The following is a 20,018-nucleotide window of genomic DNA, read 5'->3' as shown; positions in this document are numbered from 1 at the left end:
TCTTTCCTCTCTTTGGGAATGTACCCCAGTGTTCTATATGTGATGAATACTCAGTAAACATTGTTGCATAGAGAAACTGTGCTTTAGAACTTCTCTGCCTAGTACACTAGCCATTAGCCACATGTGGATATTTAACTTAGATTAAATTCAGTTAGAAATTTACTTCCTTAAAAGCACTGGGTCGCATTTAAGTGACTGATGGCCACATGTGGCTGGTGGCTACCACTGTATTGGACAGCACCAATGTAGAACGTTGCTGTCATCAGAGAAAGTTCTGTTGGCCTGTACTGCCAGGACATGGTCTTGGTGGGTCTTGCTTTGTTCTCAAGATTTGATTATTGCAGGTGTTGCTTTAAAAAAGGAACAATTCAGGCTGTGTGCAGTGCTCACGCCTGTAACCCCAGCACTTTGGGAGGCCTATGCCGGTGGATTGCTTGGACTCAGGAGTTCGAGATTATCCTGGGCAGCATGGGAAAACTCGTCTCTACAAAAAATAGGAAAATAAGCTGGGCATGGTGCATGTCTGTGGTCCCAGCTACTTGGAAATCACTTAAACAGAGGAGATGGAGGTTGCAGTGATCCCAGATCATGCCACTGCACTCCTGCCTGGGTGACACAGTGAGTTCCTGTCACCAAATAAAGGAACAAATCTGTAGAAATAAATTTCGTGATTATCAGTGTGGTTGCCTTTTTGTTAATTGTGTTAATTTTCTAGAGCCCAAAAGCTCCTCTTCAAGGATGACAAGTGCACCCTCCCAACCACTTCAAACTATTTCTTGGAACAAACCTACTGGGATAACTAGAGATCACACCGTGGGGACCCCAGGAAACTCTGGGGAAACGGCTCAGCCAGTCTGCACGGAAGCCTTCTCCGGCCTGCGGCTCAGGTCAGTAGTAGCTCTACCATCTGTTCCTTTGTGCCACTACTGCATGGCTCTTTGTGCCTCTCAGTCTTTTAGAAGTAGTGTGTTTATACACATCAGGATCCATAAAACACCAGCAGCTCTTGAACTGTGCAAAACACTGCCGTAAGACTAGCAGTAGCCCTGGGTTTGACTAAGTACAGTTGCATATTCAATGTTTAAGAAAGACTTTTTCTTATGCATATAATCAACAACGAATATGTATCTATAAAAAGAAATGGACAAATGGTAGTATATTTAATCAGAAATTGACAGATGGAAACAGTCGACTTTTAAAATTTGTCTCCATCTCTACTGAGGTATATTTAGACTATTTGTAAATACATAGTTCAACCAGGATAATATTTATGCAGTCAAGCAATTACAGGATTGCTTTGGCTCTTCTGGGTCTTTTGTGGTTCTGTATACATTTTAGGATCATTTTTTCTGTTTCTTTTGATTCTTGTAATTGATGTTAAGAAAAATAGCTATGCCGTTTTTCTTTCCAATACCCTTTTTAAGGCAAATTTGTATCCTTTGTTAACATAGTCTGTTAAAATAGGAATATATTCCAAGCTCAATTAAAAGCTGTGTTCCAATCCTGGACTTTGATTTGACTTTATTTTTTATTATCTGTGCTCTGTATCACTGCTCCTTTGCATCTCCATCACTACATCTGAATAATCCCAGTCAGCACAGTCATCCTCACCGTGAGACTGGATTGCTTTTAGCACAGTCCCTCTGAGGAACCAAGTGAAACCCCTCTAAAACTCCTCAACCTTGCCGGTCCAAACATCAGCCAACAAGTAAGGCTCTTAAAGTAAAACTGCTAAGCTCTTAAAGTATTATTAGGCAGAGGAGAACAAGTGTTGCCAGCATACAATAAAAATGTATTGCAAGGCTGGTTGGTAGCTCACACCTACAAGCCCAACTTTGGGAGGTCGAGGCAGGAGGATTACTTGAAGTCAGGAGCTCAAAACCAGCCAGGGCAACATAGTGAGACCTCATCTCTACAAAAAGTAAATGAGCTGGATGCAGGGGCATGCACCTATAGTCCTACTTGAGGGGCTGAGGCAGGAAGATCACTTGAGCCCAGGAGTTCAAGACTGCAGTGAGCTATGATCGTACCACTGCACACCAGCCTGAGCAACAGAGCAAGACCCCGTTTCTACAAACAAAAAAGAAGTGTATTGTAAAGACTTGGTATTCTCCAGAACTGAAGAATGTATATCTTAATTGCATCTGAGACAGAGTCTGAAAAATAGAATACAGCAGTAGAAGCTGTGGTTCTTACTGAGAGGGCTGCAGGGTGCCTTCTCAAGGTAGAGAATTGGCCCCTCCTGAGATGCTATTGCTTGACCCCAGCCATGGCCCACGTGGAGCTCCCTGCTGGTAATGAACAGTGTAGCTGCTGCGGGCATTTATTGCACATGTGAATCAAAATTGAGGTAGGAGAGGCTTAAACTACTCAGCAAAAGTTTCTAAGTGGCTTTTAAATTTAAGGGATTACAGAATAGTTTGAGTCTTTTTGTAATTGTTATATGTGAACCTCAGGCCCCGACACAGGTTGAGTATCCCTTATCCAAAATGCTTGGGGCCAGAACTGTTTTGGATTTTGGATTCTGGAATATTTACATTATATAGACTTGCTGGTTAAGCGTCCCAAATCTGAAAATCCAAAATCCGAAATGTTATAGTAAGTATTTCCTTTGAGTGTCATGTTTGTGGTCAGAAAGCTTTAGATTTTAGAGGTTTTTTGGTAGTAATCTATTAACTTGTTAAGGAAAAAACCCTGGGCTGTATGGAAGAACTTTCTCCTAGCAGCGCATGGTGGCTCACACCTGTAATCCCAGCACTTTGGGAGGCTGAGGGGAGCAGATAGCTTCAGCTCAGAAATTTGAGACCAGCCTGGGTAATGGGACAAAACCCCATTACTAAAGAAACAGAGATGTCACCACCCGGTGTAGTGACATGCACCTATAGTCCCAGCTGCTTGGGAAGCTGAGTGGGGAGGTCAATCCTGCAGTGAGCCGAGATTGTACCTCTGCACTCCATCCTGGGCCACAGAGCAGGACCCTATCTCAAAAAAAAAAAAAAAGTTTCCTCAAAACTGGGAAGGATCCAAAAGCCAAAGAGTGACTTGGACTTGGACTCCCGCTTGTCCGTTTTTGCTTTGGTTACCTGTGCTTTTCAGTTATTTCTCTACAAAACTTTGCCCAGACCAATGTCCTAGAGAGTTTCCCCAATGTTTTCTTTTAGTGATCTCTTAGTTTCAGGTCTTAGATTTAAGTCTTTAATTTTTTTGTTTTTTGAGACAGTCCTGCTGTCGCCCTGGCTGGTGTACAGTGTTGTGATCGAAGCTCACTATAACCTCTGCCTCCCGGTTGAAGTGATTCTCCTGCCTCAGCCTCCCGAGTAGCTGGGACTACAAGCACATGTCACCACTACTGGCTATTTCTATTTTTAGTAGAAACCGCCATGTTGGCCAGGCTAACCTCGAACTCCTGACCTCAGGTGATCCAGCTGCCTTGGCTTCCCAAAGTGCTGCGATTACAGGCTTGAGCCACCATGCCTGGGCTCTTGAATCCATTTCGATGTTATTTTTGTATATGGCCAGAGATACAGGTGTAGTTTCATTCTTCTGCATATGGATATCCAGTTTTCCCAGCACCATTTGTTGAAGAGACTGTCCTTTCCCCATTGTATGTTCTTTGTGCCTTTGTGGAAAATGAGTTCATGCCAGATTTATGGATTCGTTTCTGAGTTCTCTTTTCTGTTCTGTTGATCTGTGTTTCTGTTTTTATGCCAGTACCATGCTGTTTTGGTTACTATAGCTTTAGTATAATTTGAAGTCAGGTAATATGATGCCTCCAGTTTTTTTCTTTTTGCTCAGGATTGCTTTGGCTATTTTCGGTCTTTGTGTTTCCATACACGTTTTAGGATTTTTTTTTTTTTCTGTTTCTGTGAAGATTATCATTGGTACCTTGATGGGGATTGCATTAACTCTCTAGATTGCTTTGGATAGTATGGACATTTTAACAACATTGATTCTTCCAATCCATCAACATGGGCTATTTTTCCATTTTTGGTATCCTCTTTAATTTCTTGCATCTGTGTTTTTTAGTTTTTATTGTAGAGATCTTTCACTTCTTTGGTTAAGTGTATTACTAGGTATTTTATTTGTAGCAGTTGTAAATGGGATTACTTTCTTGATTTTCAGATTGTTGTTGTCATATAGAAATGCTGATTTTTGTATATTGATTTTGTATCCTGCAACTTTACGGAATTGTTTTTATCAGTGCTGATAGTTTTTTGGTGGAGTCTTTAGGTTTTTCCCAATATAAGATCATGCCCTCTGCAAACAAGGATAAATTTGACTTCTTCTTTTCCAATTTGGATGCCCTTTATCTCTTTCTCATCTGATTGCTCTAGCTAGGACCCCCTAAGCTATTTGCCTACTGTGTATGTGTGACGAAACTCTTTTCTTGGTGTGATCCCAGATATGCTCAAGGATGGTTGGGTTCTCAGGGACACCTGCTCCTTGGCTGGGCATCATGGCCTTAGCTCACTACCTGGCCTTCACGGTTCAGGCAGCTGACATACACCCTGAAGTAACTTGGGGCGGATGGAGGAGACCTGTCACACTACACTCACGGAAATCAGACAAAGGAAAGAATTTTGCCAGTGAAGTCAGTGTTTTGCCTTCAGACTTAGAACAATGGAGAAATATTCTTCATTGTTCAGACTTAGCTCTGGGACTTTCTGTTCCAGAAGACTTATGAAATAGTGAAGAGGCATGTTTTGCTCTGAGTGTTATCTCTCGTCTGCAAATATGTAATGCGATCAAAGATGAAACAAGCGTTAATAATCCTAATAGTTTTTTGGCCACTCATTAGGAAGAAGAATATACTAATTGAAGCTACATTCGGAAGCCTTTATTACATGTCAAAATCTTGACTTTCAGAAAATCCAATTAGAGTAGTAGAACTTGTGAAATTCTTGCATAATTGAAATGTAAATGTCTTATTTATGAATATCAATTCATGGTTTTGTAAAAGTAAAAAAGGATTGTATTCAGGATATTAAAATTTGCATAATTTAAGAGCTTAAAGGATTTGTGATCTTTCTTTTTTTTTTTGAGACAGAGTTTCACTCATGTTACCCAGGCTGGAGTGCAATGGCGCGATCTCAGCTCACCGCAACCTCCGCCTCCCGGGTTCAGGCAATTCTCCTGCCTCAGCCTCCTGAGTAGCTGGGATTACAGGCACACGCCACCATGCCCAGCTAATGTTTTGTATTTTTAGTAGAGACAGGGTTTCACCATGTTGACCAGGATGGTCTCGATCTCTTGACCTCGTGATCCACCCGCCTCGGCCTCCCAAAGTGCTGGGATTACAGGTTTGAGCCACCGCGCCCGGCCTGTGATCTTTCTTGTATTCTATGCAAGCCCTAGATCTATAACCAAAGAAAGGCAACCTAGCTTTAGAAATTACCTTACAGGCCAGGTACAGTGGCTCATGCCTATAATTCCCACACTTTGGAAGGCTAAGGCAAGTGGATCGCTTTAAGGCCGGGAGTTAGAGACCAGCCAATACAAAAATTGGCTGGGCGTGCTGGCACGTGCCTGTAGTCCCAGCCACTCAGGAGGCTAAGGCAGGAGAATCATTTGAACCTGGGAAGTGGAGGCTGCAGTGAGCCAAGATCGCACCACCTGCACTCCAGCCTAGGCAACAGAGTGAAACTCCGTCTCCAAAAAAAATAACTTATTTTTATGTATTTGCTGTAAAAATTGATCTATATAACTAAGCTTCCTGAGAACAGGTACTGTAGAGGTTTCTGCCCATCACACTCCCTTACCACCTGCTAAGGTGCCAGGTAATTTTGTATTAGAATCATAATTACTAATCGCTGGTTTCTTAACCCAGGCGGCCTCGAGTATCCTCCACAGAAATGAACAAGAAAATGACCGGCCGAAAACTGATCAGACTGTCTCAGATCAAGGAAAAGATGGCAAGAGAGAAGCTGGAAGAAATAGACTGGGTGACATTTGGGGTTATACTGAAAAAGATTACGCCACAGAGTATGAACAGTGTAAGCCATTGTGTTGGTTTCTTAGCAGTTTTACTACAAACTAACAGTGGGGATTTGAATTTGCTAACTGGAACCTGTTGGTGTTTCATTTAGAAATAAGTATAGTGAGTTCCAGAATTGCCACACATCACTGAGTTGGTGTCCACTGGGTGTATGCAAAGGATGCCCTACTTAAATAAGACCTGGTGGTATACGCATTTCTTGGACTTCCCATTGTCCAAATTATTCTTACTGCATTTCACTTGTCATAGTTTTTGGTGACACGTAGTTGTCCCTGTGATCCTGTAATCTCTCCCATGGAGGAAAGGCGCAGATAACACATAGGCTGAGCTCACAGATTCTTTGGAAGTCCCTTTAGATGTCAGACGTCAACCACAGAAGTACTGAAATTGCTGGCCTGTGTTAGTGCTGTGTGATATGTGTAATTTAACGGTGATTACCAAAGATCTGTCAGGTTTCAAAATCACTTTTTTTTTTTTTTTTTTGAGACGGAGTTTCACTCATGTTACCCAGGCTGGAGTGCAATGGCACGATCTCGGCTCACCGCAACCTCCGCCTCCTGGGTTCAGGCAATTCTCCTGCCTCAGCCTCCTGAGTAGCTGGGATTACAGGCACGCGCCACCATGCCCAGCTAATGTTTTGTATTTTTAGTAGAGACGGGGTTTCACCATGTTGACCAGGATGGTCTCGATCTCTTGACCTCGTGATCCACCCGCCTCGGCCTCCCAAAGTGCTGGGATTACAGGCTTGAGCCACCGCGCCCGGCCTCAAAATCACTTTTGACTGCGTCTAAATGGGAAAGTTATTTTGTAACCTGGCAAATCAGATTGCCTGGCTTCTAAGCCTTGTGCCCTTAACTAGTGATATTACCTTAGTTTGGCCCTTAATCTTTCTTTACTGGCTTCCATTTCTTTTTCTATAAAATGAAGGAACTGGCTTTGATTAGATTGAAAATCTCTCCTATCTCTAAAATACTATGATTGATCATGCTCAATAATGGTTGTATTCTCTAATGTAGATCTTGCCCAACCTTAGGTTTTTCGTGTGATCCAACATGGAGTTGAGTTTTCAGAGTAGCCGATCCTAAGCCATTATCCTCAGCAAACTAACAGAGGAACAGAAAACCAAACACCACGTCTCACTTATAAGTGGGAGCTGAACAATGAGATCACATGAACACAGGGAGGGAACAACATACACTGGGGCCTGTTGGGAGAGGATTGGGGAAGGAGAGCCTGAAGGGAAAGAGCTGATTGATGCTGGGCTTAATACCCAGGTGATGGGTTGATAGGTGCAGTGAATCACCATGGCACACGTTTGCCTAGGCAACAAACCTGCACCTGCTATGTTGAGGTAAATGTAGACAGGTCTGATTTTCCTTTGATTAAATTCTTAGTTACTTCATAAGTGGCTGTAATGACATGAAAATAATAGGCACGAGAATTTATCTGAACTCTTCCAAGACAGGCATTGCACAAATCCACAGAAGAGGACTGCCACGCTTAGAGTCCAGGCAGTAGATTCCGTACCATAACCCATAACCATACCCAGCCTGGGATGCCTCTGTGAGACAGTGCAAGTCAAGATTATTCAAATTCTTCTGTTTTTAGAAACATCTGTAAAAGTAGAGGTTGTTCCTGTTATAATTGGTCAGCATTTTGAGCTGCATTTCTTCAGATACTTAATAATACTTCTGAAATGTTAAGGTTAAACTCAACCAATTTTCTTGAAATGATGCGTTTGTTTTTCTTGTAAGCTAAGCAAAATGTAATAGCCTAGAGAGGAAACTTTATTCATATTAATAATATACTTAGGCCAGGCTTGGTGGCTCACACCTATAATCCCAACACTGAGAGGATAGGGTGAGAACATCACTTGAGCCCAGGAGTTCACGACCAACCTGGGAAACATAGTGAGACCTGATCTCTATGAAATGAAAATAAATCATAAAATTAGCTGGGGCTGGTAGCATGCGTCTATAGTTCCAGCTGCTTGGGAGGCTGAGGATGGAGGATGCTCTGAGCCTAGGAGTTGGAGTGAGCAACAGGAAATGATTGTACCACTGGACTCCAGCCTGGGTGACAGACCAAGACCTTGCCTCTACAAATAATCATCATAATTAATCAATGATATAGAATGGATTTATTCAATTCACCTAATACTGATTCATATCAGTAAGTTATTAAATGGCAGTGTGTGTTATACCTTCCACTTGTCCTTTTAATGACATGCGTGTGTATCTCTGTCATTAGAACGGCAGTGCTATCCCACTCCCTCTGCTTAGACCAGAGGTAATTAGAGACTCTGCTAACAAGTTTGCCGCTGGCTTGCTTTATTTCACCTTCATCTCTAAAATGAGAAGGGTAATATCATGCTGAAGGCTAGGTTAATTCATAGTTATCACACATGCTGACAATACATATTCGACTAACAAAATTCTTGGATTTTATGGATTATATGCATATATTTTTCCATAGGAAAACTCTTGACCCATAAATGAAGACGGCATAACCTACAGTTCAAAAATTGTTAAAAGTAAGAATAACTAACTATTTGTTCCAGGGAAAAACCTTCAGCATTTGGAAACTCAATGATCTTCGTGACCTCACACAATGCGTGTCTGTGTTCTTATTTGGAGAAGTTCACAAAGCACTCTGGAAGACAGAGCAGGGGACTGTAGTAGGGATCCTCAATGCCAACCCCATGAAGCCCAAGGATGGTTCAGAGGAGGTAAGAGCCTGTTTCTGGGATTAGATTGATGATTGTCTCTACAAGTTAGCTGAGTTTTATCAGACATTTGAGGCTGCGCATGGTGGCTCTTACCTGTAATCCTAACAATTTGGGAGGCCAAAGCGGGAGGATCACTTGATCCTAGGAGTTCAAGACCAACCTGGCCACCACAATGAGACCTCCCAACCTCTACAAAAAAATTTAAAAATTGGCCAGGAGTGGGGGCGCACAACTGTAGTTCCAGCTACTCAGAAGGCTGTGGTAGGAGGATCACTTGAGCCCGTGAGGTTGAGGCTGTAGTGAGCCGTGATTGTGCCACTGCAGTCCAACCTAGGCACAAAAGTAGATCCCATCTCAAAAAAAAAAAAAAAGAAAAGGAAAGAAAAAAATCTGTATTAGTCTACCTCCAGAAAATAAATCATGCTTTTATGTGATTGTGTCTCCGTGAATCTGGCTTGTTTTTTGTTCCTTCATTACCCACCAGTTTTCTGAATTTCCACCTGTTTCAAGCATTTTGTAACAACTACTTTTGTCTTTTCAAATTAGTTACAAAGTTCCTGGAGTTCTGGAACTATTGTGCTCGGGTTTCCTTAGATTTAATACTTTTTTTTTGAGAGTGAGTCTTGCTTTGTCGGCCAGGCTAGAGTACAGTGACTTGAACTTGACTCACTGCAACCTGCATCTTCTGGGCTGAAGGGATACTTCCACCTCTGTCTCCTGGGTAGCTAGCTGTAAATATAGGTGTGTACCACCATGCTCAGCTAATTTTTGTGGTTTGTTTTTTTTTGTTTTTGTTTTTGTTTTTGAGACGGAGTTTCACTCTTGTTGCCCAGACTGAAGTACAATGGCGTGGTCTCGGCTCACTGCAACCTCCACCTCCCAGGTTCAAGCAATTCTCCTGCCTCAGCCTCCCAAGTAGTTGGGATTACAGGCATGCGCCACCATGCCCGGCTAATTTTTTTGTGTTTTTAGTAGAGATGAGGCTTCACCATGTTGGCCAGGCTGGTTTCGAACTCCTGACCTCAGGTGATCTGCCTGCCTGGGTCTCCCAAAGTGCTGGGATTACAGGCATGAGCCACCTCGCCTGCCCTGTTTTGTGGTTTTGTTTTATTTTTTAACAAAAAACAGGGTTTCACTGCATTGCCCAGGCTTGTCTCAAACCCTTGGGCTCGGGTGATCTACCCACGTCAGCCTCCCAAAGTGCTGGGATTACAAGTGTGGGCCACCGTGCCCAGCCAGATTCCTTATGTAAATTTTTATGGTGGCATCAAGAAAGCAGTGTGTTATAGTTGAGGGAATTTTGCTCCATTGACTATGACAGCCATAGCTGCAGTTTAAAATCAAAGTGAATTTTCATCTTCTCAGGCAACACTACAGTTTTGGCACTACCCACCGCTTCTCTAGGGAGTCGCAAATCGAGACACAGTGTGAATAGCAATGGGCAGTTTCTGTACTCTGACCCAGCACCTAATTTTACTCTATTGTAGTCAGATTATTATTTTCAAGAGAAGTGAAGAAAAAGTTATCTCATTCCTTGCTTTCACCAGAGAATGTCAACAAATCTTCCTCTATCGGTTAGAAGGGTGTTTGGCTGCTAGTAACAAACTTAAGTACAGTTTCTTTTCGACAATAAACAGTGGGGGCTTATTTTTCTTATATATTTTTTTAAAAATCCAGATTAAGGCACTATGGTGATTTAAGAGCAACATCTCTGTGAGTATCGGCCTTTCGCTCCTGGTCACGAGGTGCCTTTGAAACTCAAGCCATCACTGTGAAGTGGCATACCGTGGAAGGGTACTAGTATCTTGGAGAGGAACACCATGCACTGTTTACAATCCCATGGGAGGGCTCTAAACACCTTACCAATTTCTACTATTTCTAGATCTGGTAGGTTCCCAGGTCTGGCCAAAAGCTTTGTACAAACCCAGCTGCCAGTGGTTCAGCACAAACCAAGCTACCTGCAGTTTTGCACAAACCCACCTATGGGAGCATGCATCCAGGAGATAAACACTTACACAAGTTGGGCGAAGCACCTCAGGCAGCAAGAGTCCACAGAAGCCTAGGATCTAGGTTGAGCCAGTCTACGAAGGCTCGGGAAAGGCACTCCAGGCAATTGGAGTCCGTCTGTTCACGTCTCTCTTCACCCTGCAACAGAGGGATTATGAAAGCGCCCTGATCCAGATTTTATAACCTGGAGGCTACTTGGCTCATTGAGCTAACGTGTTGTAGATTTTGTCCTAGGAGGGGTGAGGATAAAGCCCAGGCTATTCAGGACAGTACCTCTTGGTACAATCGGTTCAAGAAGAAAATTGTAAACAAGAAGGGAGAGAGGTGAGTTCACCAAGGCCCTTCAGGGACTTGTCTCTGTAGTCCTCTCCATTCAAGGCAAGAAGTGAGGAGGAAGGGGGAGCCAGCCTCCTAACTCATTTTGTCAGGAAAGCAAAAGCTTCCCTACCAACTCCTGCTTACATCTGATCATCTAGAACTTATCACATAACCACTGCTCGCTCTAAGGAGCGCTGGGAAAACAGGGAACAGGATCTATTACCTGAGGCTGAGAACTCGGCCAGCCCAGATAAAATCAGGATTCCAATCGCAAAGATGAAGGAAAGGAGAGAAAATCGGAAGAGAATTGAAGGTACCTTCTGCACCCCTGTTCTTAAAACAGCTGTAGAGCACTGGTTTCGCATTCCTTCACACCAGTAAAACCTCTCTCCTTTTTGAGGCAGGGCCTCATTCTCTTGCCCAGGCTGGAGTGCAGTCACAGCTCACTGCAGCCTAGACTTCCCAGGCTCTAGTGATCCTCCCACTTCAGCCCCGCAAGCAGCTGGGACTACAGGCACACACCACCACGCCTAGCTAATTTTTGTATTTTTTGTAGAGACAGGGTTTTGGCTACATTGCCTAGGCTGGCCTCAAGAGACCCACCCACCTCGGCCTCCCAGAGTACGAGGGTTGTAGGCGTGAGCCACTGCACCTGGCAATAACCTTAAGTTGGCACCAACCATTCTTTTCTCTGTTCCTGCTAATAAAGGGCCATAATTTTGTCTGCTTTTAACTCCTGCCCCACCTCTTTCTTCCAGGTGTGTTTATCTATCGATCATCCTCAAAAGGTCTTAATTATGGGTGAAGCTCTCGACCTGGGAACCTGTAAAGCCAGGAAGAAGAACGGAGAGCCATGCACGCAGACTGTGAATTTGGTTGGTTTCAACTTTGTTAGGATGGTTTCTGCTAAAAAAAAAAGAATGGTTAGGAATAAACTGTAGGTACTTTAGCTGTGATAACCAGTTTGGAACTGAGTTTCCTACTTAAAGAAAGAGTCAAAATGAGAACATTTAATGTGTGGGTAATAATCCCCAGTTTAAAAAACTGAGGACAGGGGAAGGTGGGGAGATTTAACCTCTTAGGAAAGTGATCTTTTTTTTTGAGATGGAGTTTCACTTTTGTTGCCCAGGCTGGAGTGCAATGGCGCCATCTCAGCTCACTACAACTTCCGCCTCCCAGATTCAAGCGATTCCCCCGTCTCAGCCTCCCAGTAGCTAGGATTACAGGCACATGCCACCACAGCTGGCTAATTTTTATATTTTTTAGTAGAGATGGGGGTTTCATCATATTGGTCAGGCTGGTCTGAAACTCCTGACCTCAGGTAATTTGCCTACCTTGGCCTCTCAAAGTGTTGGGATTACAGACATAAGCCACTACACCTGGTGGAAAGTGATCTTTCATCTGACCAGGAGGTTTAAGACAGAATTTTTGTTTGCCTTCAATTCTTGTAGTCCCACAGAGCAAACATGATAAAATACAATGAAAATTGTATTTTAACTCAATTATACCTTTTCTTAGGACTTTTTAAAGAATAGTAGCTTCATTTAGGTATAATTTACCTACCATTCAATTTACCAAAACAATTCAGGTCAGGTGCAGTGGCTCATGCTTGTAATCCCAGCACTTGGGAAGGTCCAGGTAAGCAGATCACCCAAGGTCAGGAGTTCGAGACCAACCTGGCCAGCATGGTGAAAGCCCATCTCTACTAAAAATACAAAAATTAGCTGGGCATGGTGGGGGGTGCCTGTAGTCCCAACACTTGGGAGGCTGAAGCAAGAGAATCATTTGAAACCAGGAGACAGAGGTTTCAGTGAGCTGAAATCATACTATTACACTCCAGCCTAGGTGACAGAGTGAGATTCTGTCTCAAAAAATAATAAATAAATAAACAATTCAGTAATTTCTAGTACATTCACAGAGTTTTGCAACCATCACCACTATGTAATTTCAGAATCCTTTCATTACCCCAGAAAAAAACCCAATACCCACTAGTAGTTATTCCGAGTCTCCTCTTCCCCAGTCCCTGGTAAGTGCTAACCTACTTTCTGTCTCTATGGATTTGCCTCTTCTAGACATTTTATATAATAGAATCACAATATGTGACCTTTTCTGTCCGGCTTATTTTACTTAACATGTTTCTCACAACTGATCCATGCTGTAGCATTTACAACACTTTATTCCTTTTTGTGGGTAAATAATATTCCATTGTATGGATATACCACGTTGTTTATTCTTTCATCAGTTGATAGATGGTTGGGTTGTTGCCACATTTAGCTATTATGAATAAGGCTGCTAAAACACACATCCCAGTTTTTATGGGGATGTATGTGCTCCACTCTCTTGGGCATACACCTGGGAGTGGGATTGCTGGGGCAATATGGTATCTGTCTCGATTTTTGAGGAACTGCCAGACTGGTTTCCCAAGTGGCCGTGCCGTTTTACATCACACCAATAATGTATGAGCTTTCCAGTTTCTCCCTGTCCTTGTTGGCACCTGTCACTGTATTTCTTTTTTGTTGTAGCCCTTGTAGTAGGGTGAAGAGGAACTTCTTAGAGTTCTTTGAAGGGTGAAATGACAGTTTTGGTTTCATCTCTTTTTAGTTTCCTTATTCCTTCCTGTTAGATGACTTCATGGACAGGAAGTAATAAGGTGGGAGACAGTTGGAAAATGAGATTTCAGAGTGAAGTACCTAACAGATCTCCCTGTGAGAAATAGATCCTTAAAAATCCACTGCCTGGCCAGGCACGGTGGCTCATGCAAGTAATCCCAACACTTTGGGTGGCCGAAATGGGCAGATCACTTGAGGCCAGGAGTTTGAGACCATAAAACCCCGTCTCTGCTAAAAATAGAAAAGTTAGCTGGGCGCGGTGGTGCATGCCTGTAATCCCAGCTACTTGGGAGGCTGAGGCAGGAGAATCACTTGAACCCAGGAGGCAGAGGTTGCAGTGAGCCAAGATCACACCACTGCACTCCAGCCTGGGTGACAGAGGGAGACTGTCTCTGAAAAGGAAATTCCATTGACACCATAACTACTATTCACCCAATAGAACAATACTGCACCATCTTTGTTTCTTTTACTGAAAGGATAGCACCTGTCCAAGGATCAACTAGAGAAACAGCTAGAAAAACCTCACTGGGAGCTGATTTTGTTTTTAAATTATTTTTTATTGAGGCAGAATTCACAATATACAGTTAACCATTTTTAAATATTTATTTATTTATTTATTTATTTATTTTTTGAGACGGAGTTTCACTCTTGTTACCCAGGCTGGAGTGCAATGGCGCGATCTCGGCTCACCGCAACCTCCGCCTCCTGGGTTCAGGCAATTCTCCTGCCTCAGCCTCCTGAGTAGCTGGGATTACAGGCACGTGCCACCATGCCCAGCTTAAATTTTTTGTATTTTTAGTAGAGACGGGGTTTCACCATGTTGACCAGGATGGTCTCGATCTCTTGACCTCGTGATCCACCCGCCTCAGCCTCCCAAAGTGCTGGGATTACAGGCATGAGCCACCGCGCCCGGCCCATTTTTAAATATTTATTATTCAGTGATACTAAGTTATGTAAGCACCAGCTCCCTGGTTTCAAGATTCCATCACCCTGTAAAAACACTGGCCCCATTAAGTCATCACTCCCATCCCCCACTCCCTCCATCTCTTGGTGTCGTCTTGTCTGCTTTCTGTCTCTATGGATATGTCTCTTCTGTAAAAGGACTTACACAACATGGGACCTTGTGAGTCTGACTTCTTTTACCTTCCTTGTTTTCAAGGTTCATCCTAGAAGCTGATTTCATTTCCTTTGTAGAAAGAGGGCAAGGGGAATTTCACCAGAACAGTACTTTCGGGGGACTCAAAGGGAAGACCTTCTTCCCCTTGGGGATTGAGCAGCCCTTCCACGTTGGGAATGGTCTTGGAGGTCAGCAGGGAGGACTGTGCCTGAGTCATGTTCCGGGAAGCCGGGAGAAGGAACTGTGTCTGCTCATTGCTGTTTCCTCGCCTGTCACCCTCATCTGATGCTACTGCTCTGCCTTTTGCAGCATGACTGTGAGTACTGTCAGTATCACGTCCAGGCTCAGTACAAGAAGCTCAGTGCAAAGCGTGCCGATTTGCAGTCCACCTTCTCTGGAGGACGAATTCCAAAGAAGTTTGCCCGCAGAGGCGCCAGCCTCAAAGAACGGCTGTGCCAAGATGGCTTTTACTACGGAGGGGTTTCTTCTGCCTCGTATGCAGCTTCAATGTAAGACATTCTCAGGGCTTATTTTGGGGCAAGGATTTTGCTTATCAAAGACAAAACCTACTGCTTGCACCTTCTTGTAAACATCATAGGATACTTGCACAGGTTTTATCTTTCATAACTCACTGCCTGAAACAAGTTGGTTAAGGACCTCTTTTATTCCCAGGCAGAGAGAAAGGCATTCAGGAGAGAGAGAGATTGACTTATGTTGTGTTGGGCTTTAAGAGAGCCCACTCTGTCTCTTCGACTTCTTTTGGTTTTGGGGGGTTTTTTTGAGATGGAGTCTCACTCTGTCGCCCAGGCTGGAGTGCAGTGGCGCAGTCTCAGCTCACTGCAACCTCCACCTCCTGGGTTCAGGTGATTCTTCTGCCTCAGCCTCCTAAGTAGCTGGACTATAGGTGTGTGCCACCACACCCAACTAGTTTTTGCATTTTTAGTACAGACAAGGTTTCACCGTGTTGGCCAGACTGGTCTCAAACTCCTGACCTGAAGTGATCCACCTTCCTCGGCCTCCCAAAGTAGTAGGATTACAGGCGTGAGCCACCACGCCCGGGCCCTCTTTGACGTCTAATGTGAATAGTGCAACTTTGTCAGGGCTTTTTAAAATGTGTTAAATCACATTGTTAACGCCCTTCTGATTATTTCTCTTACAACTATCTATTGCAGGAGGGTGAGGCTCCGGACCTCATGGAACCCACATTTCATTCAGTGAGCGAATATACTGTAAAGCCTCACGTAGGGAGTGGGGCGGTGCTGGGTAGGCCTCCATGGCCCCTTGCCTGGAGATCTCAGAGTCAATAGAGTCCCTGACATTGTAATCCAAGGGTGTGCAATCTTTTGGCTTCCCTGGGCTCCACTGGAAGAATTGTCTTGGGCCATACATAAAATACACTAATGATATCTGATGAGCTAAAAAAAAAAAAAAAAAAAAAAGAGAGAGAGAGAGAAAAGAAAACTCTCTTAATGTTTTAAGAAAAGTTTATGAATTTGTGTTGGGCCACATTCACAGCCACCACCGTGGGCTGCGTGTGACCCAAGGGCTGCAGGTTGGGCAAGCTTGTTGTCATCAGTGACCGCTTCACCACATTATAGACAGCACATCTAAGGACTTGGCATCAGGCAGCTACAGTTGGTCCAAGAACAAAACAGGTTTGTGTTTCCAATCCAACAGAAATGGGGCAAGACGATTCACTTCCCATATCTTTTTTTTAACAGTGAGCATGTTTTTGAGATTTAAAACGATTTCTGAATTTTTCCAATCTGCTAAAAGCAATACACGTACATTAGGCTTTTAAAAGAACGTATAATTCAACCAAAGGAGAAAATAAAAAGCAACGCTAATCCTACCACCTGAGAAACTGTTTGTTCCGGGCCAGGCACCGTGGCTCACACCTGTAATCCCAGCACTTTGGGAGGCCAAGGCAGGAGGATCGCTTAAGCCCAGAAATTTGAGACCAACCTGAGCAACATGGCAAGACACCTACAAAATACAAAAAAATTAGCTGGACATGGAGGCACACGCCTGTAGTCCCAGCTACTTGGGAGGCTGAGATGGGAGAATTGCTTGAGCCTGGGGAAGTGGAGGCTGCGGTGAGTCACGATTGCTCTACTGCACTCCAGGTTGGACAACACAGTGAGACCTTATCTCAAAAAAAAGGAACACCCCAAACTGTTAGTTACTTGGTATATATACTCCTAGGTGTCGTGTTTTGTTTTTACATAAGTATAAATTTTTAGTAATATAAAATGAGATCATAGTATGCCTGTTCTTTGTAACCACCTTTTTACCAGTGTAAAATAATTGTTTTTCTTGTCTTACTTATTTTTAGTGGCTACATAGTGTTCTTTTACATACTCTGCCATAATTCATTTAAACAGTTCTGTATAGATGAACATTAATGGTTTTTTCAATGTATGACATTATAAAGAAAGCTGCCATTACTATCCTAAATTTTTGCATAATCCTTAATTATTTTAAGATAAATATCTAGACTGCTAGTTCAAAGCATTGGCATACATTTTTATTTCTTTTGCCCAGTTTCCTTCCAGAATGGCCTCAAGCAGATTTGTAGACTGCCTCCAGCTTTTCTGTGTGACACAGTGCATAAACCAGTACGCCTTAGGGCTGTGGCATTAAGAAAGCCTGCTTAGATAGTGTTTTGAGAAACTTTGATGGTGTTTAAAGGCCACTGCACCCATCAAAGGAGGTCAATTGTAAGATAAGAGGGGCTGGGCGCGGTGGTTCATGATGGTCTCTGTGCCTTCTTTACCTCATCAGAGCATTGGGACTTAGTGATTCTCCTTTTGGGGGTGACTTGTCATTTCAGTGCAGCAGCTGTGGCTCCAAAGAAGAAGATTCAAACCACTCTGAGTAATCTGGTTGTTAAGGGCACAAACTTGATCATCCAGGAAACACAACAAAAACTCGGTAACTTGGTTTCTCCATACGAAATTTCTTTCTCCAGTTTAATTATGCAGTCTTAGGGATAAAAGAGTTCACACTGGACGCAGTGTACACTGCTCCAGTGATGGGTGCACCCAAATCTTAGAAATCACCACTAAAGAACTTATTCATACACAAAAATAAATAAATAAATGTGCAGTCTTTAGGGCTGAACGTGGATACAGCTCGTACTCTTAAGTAATAAGAATCCACTCATCACCTGCACTTAATGAGTGGTATGGTCTGACCTGGAGGAATCAAGCCTGGTTTGCAGGACCTTAAGAAAAAAAAAACAGCATATTGGTCGTAGCTGTGTCTTACCTTAGTATGCTTTTTACAATATCTTGGTCTATCTGGGTCAACTCTTAACATCCAGCCTTAGAATCAGTAGTATTACCTTCCTGGCCACACTTCTTATCTGTTATCTTTTGTTAAAATGGGCCTTGGTCATAAAAACAAAACAAAAATAAAAATAAATAAAAAGCCTTGGTCAGAGAATGCAGCCCCCACCCTGGGCTTATGGTTGTAAACAGTGGTCAGGGACCCTTATCCGTAGTGCATATTCCAGAAACAGGGTATGGAATGACCCCCTGATTTAAGGGCTTACTTAGTGTTCTAATCATCACTAGAAATAAAGTATACTCAGGATACCCTGTATGCAGTCCAAGTCGGATGTTAGATGTTAAGGATTCCTTTTTTTCCTGTTGGTATTCCGTCTACTTCATTTACATACGACTAAAATTACGGGTACAGAGTTTAGAAAGTGGTATGTCATATGACCTCAAACTATCTGAACATGAATCCTCTAAAGCCGGTGTTGACATGGCACAGGAATACCCCGGAAGAGCCTGTCTTGCTCTGAGGAGTTCAAGGAACTGATGGACCTGCCGACGTGTGGAGCCAGGAACCTAAAACAACATTTAGCCAAAGCCACAGCTTCAGGTACTGTGAGCTGCACAGCCACACGTGTGTCCCTGTGTTCCTTCAGCCACCCAGGGCACCCCCTCAGTCTGTGGGCTTCTGTTTCAGGGACCTTGGGGAGCTCAAAACCTGCCATCCAGTCCATCTCAGCCTCAGCACTCTTGAAGCAACAGAAGCAGCATATGTTGGAGATGAGGAGAAGGAAATCAGAGGAAATACAGAAGCGGTAAGAGGAGCAGACTTAATATTCCCCGCTTAGGTCATCCAGCTCAGGCATCCTCAGAACGCCTTCATCGGGTTCCAGAATGTGACTTCAGGTTTCGGTTGGCTGCGTTTTAACTCTGAAAGTTTAAAATAGGTTTCCCATAACCTGAATAGCATTTAAGGCTGTACATTTCTTACACTAGTGACTCCCAACACCAAATGGTACAGGTTAGTTATTACCATGGAAAAGGGAAAGGGGTGAGATGTGAAGAGGGTTCTTGTGAAGAGGGAGAGCACAGGTTCCCCTGCTGGCTGTCATTTTTTTCTTCTTTTTTTTTTTTTTTTTTGAGATCTGTCACTCAAGCTGAAGTGCAATGGCACAGTCTCGGCCCACTACAACCTCCATGTCCCAGGCTCACATGATCCTCCTGCCTTGGCCTCCCAAGTATTTGGGACTACAGGCTTACACCACTATGCTGGCTAATTTTTGTATTTTTCTGTAGAGACTGGGTTTTGCCACAATTCAGTTTTTTTATGACAGGCAGAGCCAATGAGTAGAGTACAGTTCTTTGGATAAATGATAAAAATGGAGAGTCACTTTAGAAGCAAAAGCAAGTGGAAATGTGTTACTTGGCTTCAGCCAATAATTAAAAAAAAAAAAAATCAAGTGGAAATGCATATGGGAGGTGGACAAATGAGTGTCTCCTGGACTCAGGTCATTGAATAATGATGGAGCTGCGATTCACAGGCACTTTATGTGCACTCCATAAACACGGCATCTGAGCCTCTGGAAAGCTTCTCAGCCTTGTTTTACTAACTGTGTGCCTGGAGGTCAGAGAGCTAGTTTGTGGTAGGGCTGAGTTTTGGGCTTACAGGTGATCTGCTCCAGAGCCAAACCATTTGCCATCCCAAATCTGGGCTGCTAAAAGGCCACTGCATCCATGAAAGGTGGTCAATTATAAGATAAGAGGGGCTGGGCGAGGTGGTTCATGCCTTTAATTCCAGGACTTGGGGAGGCTGAGGCAGGTGGATCACAAGGTCAGGAGTTCGAGACCAGCCTGACCAACAAGGTGAAGCCACGTCTCTACTAAAAATACAAGAGTTAGCTGGGCGTAATGGCAGGTGCCTGTAATCCCAGCTGCTTGGGAGGCTGAGGTGGGAGAATCGCTT

The 20,018-nt window shown here is 43.5% G+C and overlaps 2 protein-coding genes across 3 annotated transcripts in view; one reads left to right on the top strand and one right to left on the bottom strand.

Annotated features, from left to right (window-relative positions):
• MCM10 (minichromosome maintenance 10 replication initiation factor) overlaps positions 1-20,018 on the top strand; it is a 40,470-nt gene that overhangs the window by 8,930 nt on the left and 11,522 nt on the right. The window contains exons 6-13 of the mRNA XM_032244039.1: positions 716-887; positions 5,828-5,993; positions 8,556-8,723; positions 11,807-11,923; positions 15,084-15,283; positions 17,608-17,708; positions 18,555-18,665; positions 18,753-18,870. Coding sequence (XP_032099930.1) covers positions 716-887; positions 5,828-5,993; positions 8,556-8,723; positions 11,807-11,923; positions 15,084-15,283; positions 17,608-17,708; positions 18,555-18,665; positions 18,753-18,870 — 1,153 coding nt within the window. The remainder of the gene's footprint in view (positions 1-715; positions 888-5,827; positions 5,994-8,555; positions 8,724-11,806; positions 11,924-15,083; positions 15,284-17,607; positions 17,709-18,554; positions 18,666-18,752; positions 18,871-20,018) is intronic.
• UCMA (upper zone of growth plate and cartilage matrix associated) overlaps positions 10,638-20,018 on the bottom strand; it is a 47,234-nt gene continuing 37,853 nt past the window's right edge. For both annotated transcript variants that reach the window (XM_032244052.1, XM_032244045.1), the window contains exon 4: positions 10,638-10,868. In XM_032244052.1, coding sequence (XP_032099943.1) covers positions 10,864-10,868 — 5 coding nt within the window. In that variant the 3' untranslated portion in view covers positions 10,638-10,863. The remainder of the gene's footprint in view (positions 10,869-20,018) is intronic.

Source organism: Sapajus apella, unplaced genomic scaffold (assembly GCF_009761245.1).
Source record: "Sapajus apella isolate SASKATOON/1434 unplaced genomic scaffold, GSC_monkey_1.0 scaffold53, whole genome shotgun sequence".
NCBI lineage: Eukaryota > Metazoa > Chordata > Mammalia > Primates > Cebidae > Sapajus > Sapajus apella.
This window is presented reverse-complemented; position numbering and strand designations above follow the sequence as displayed.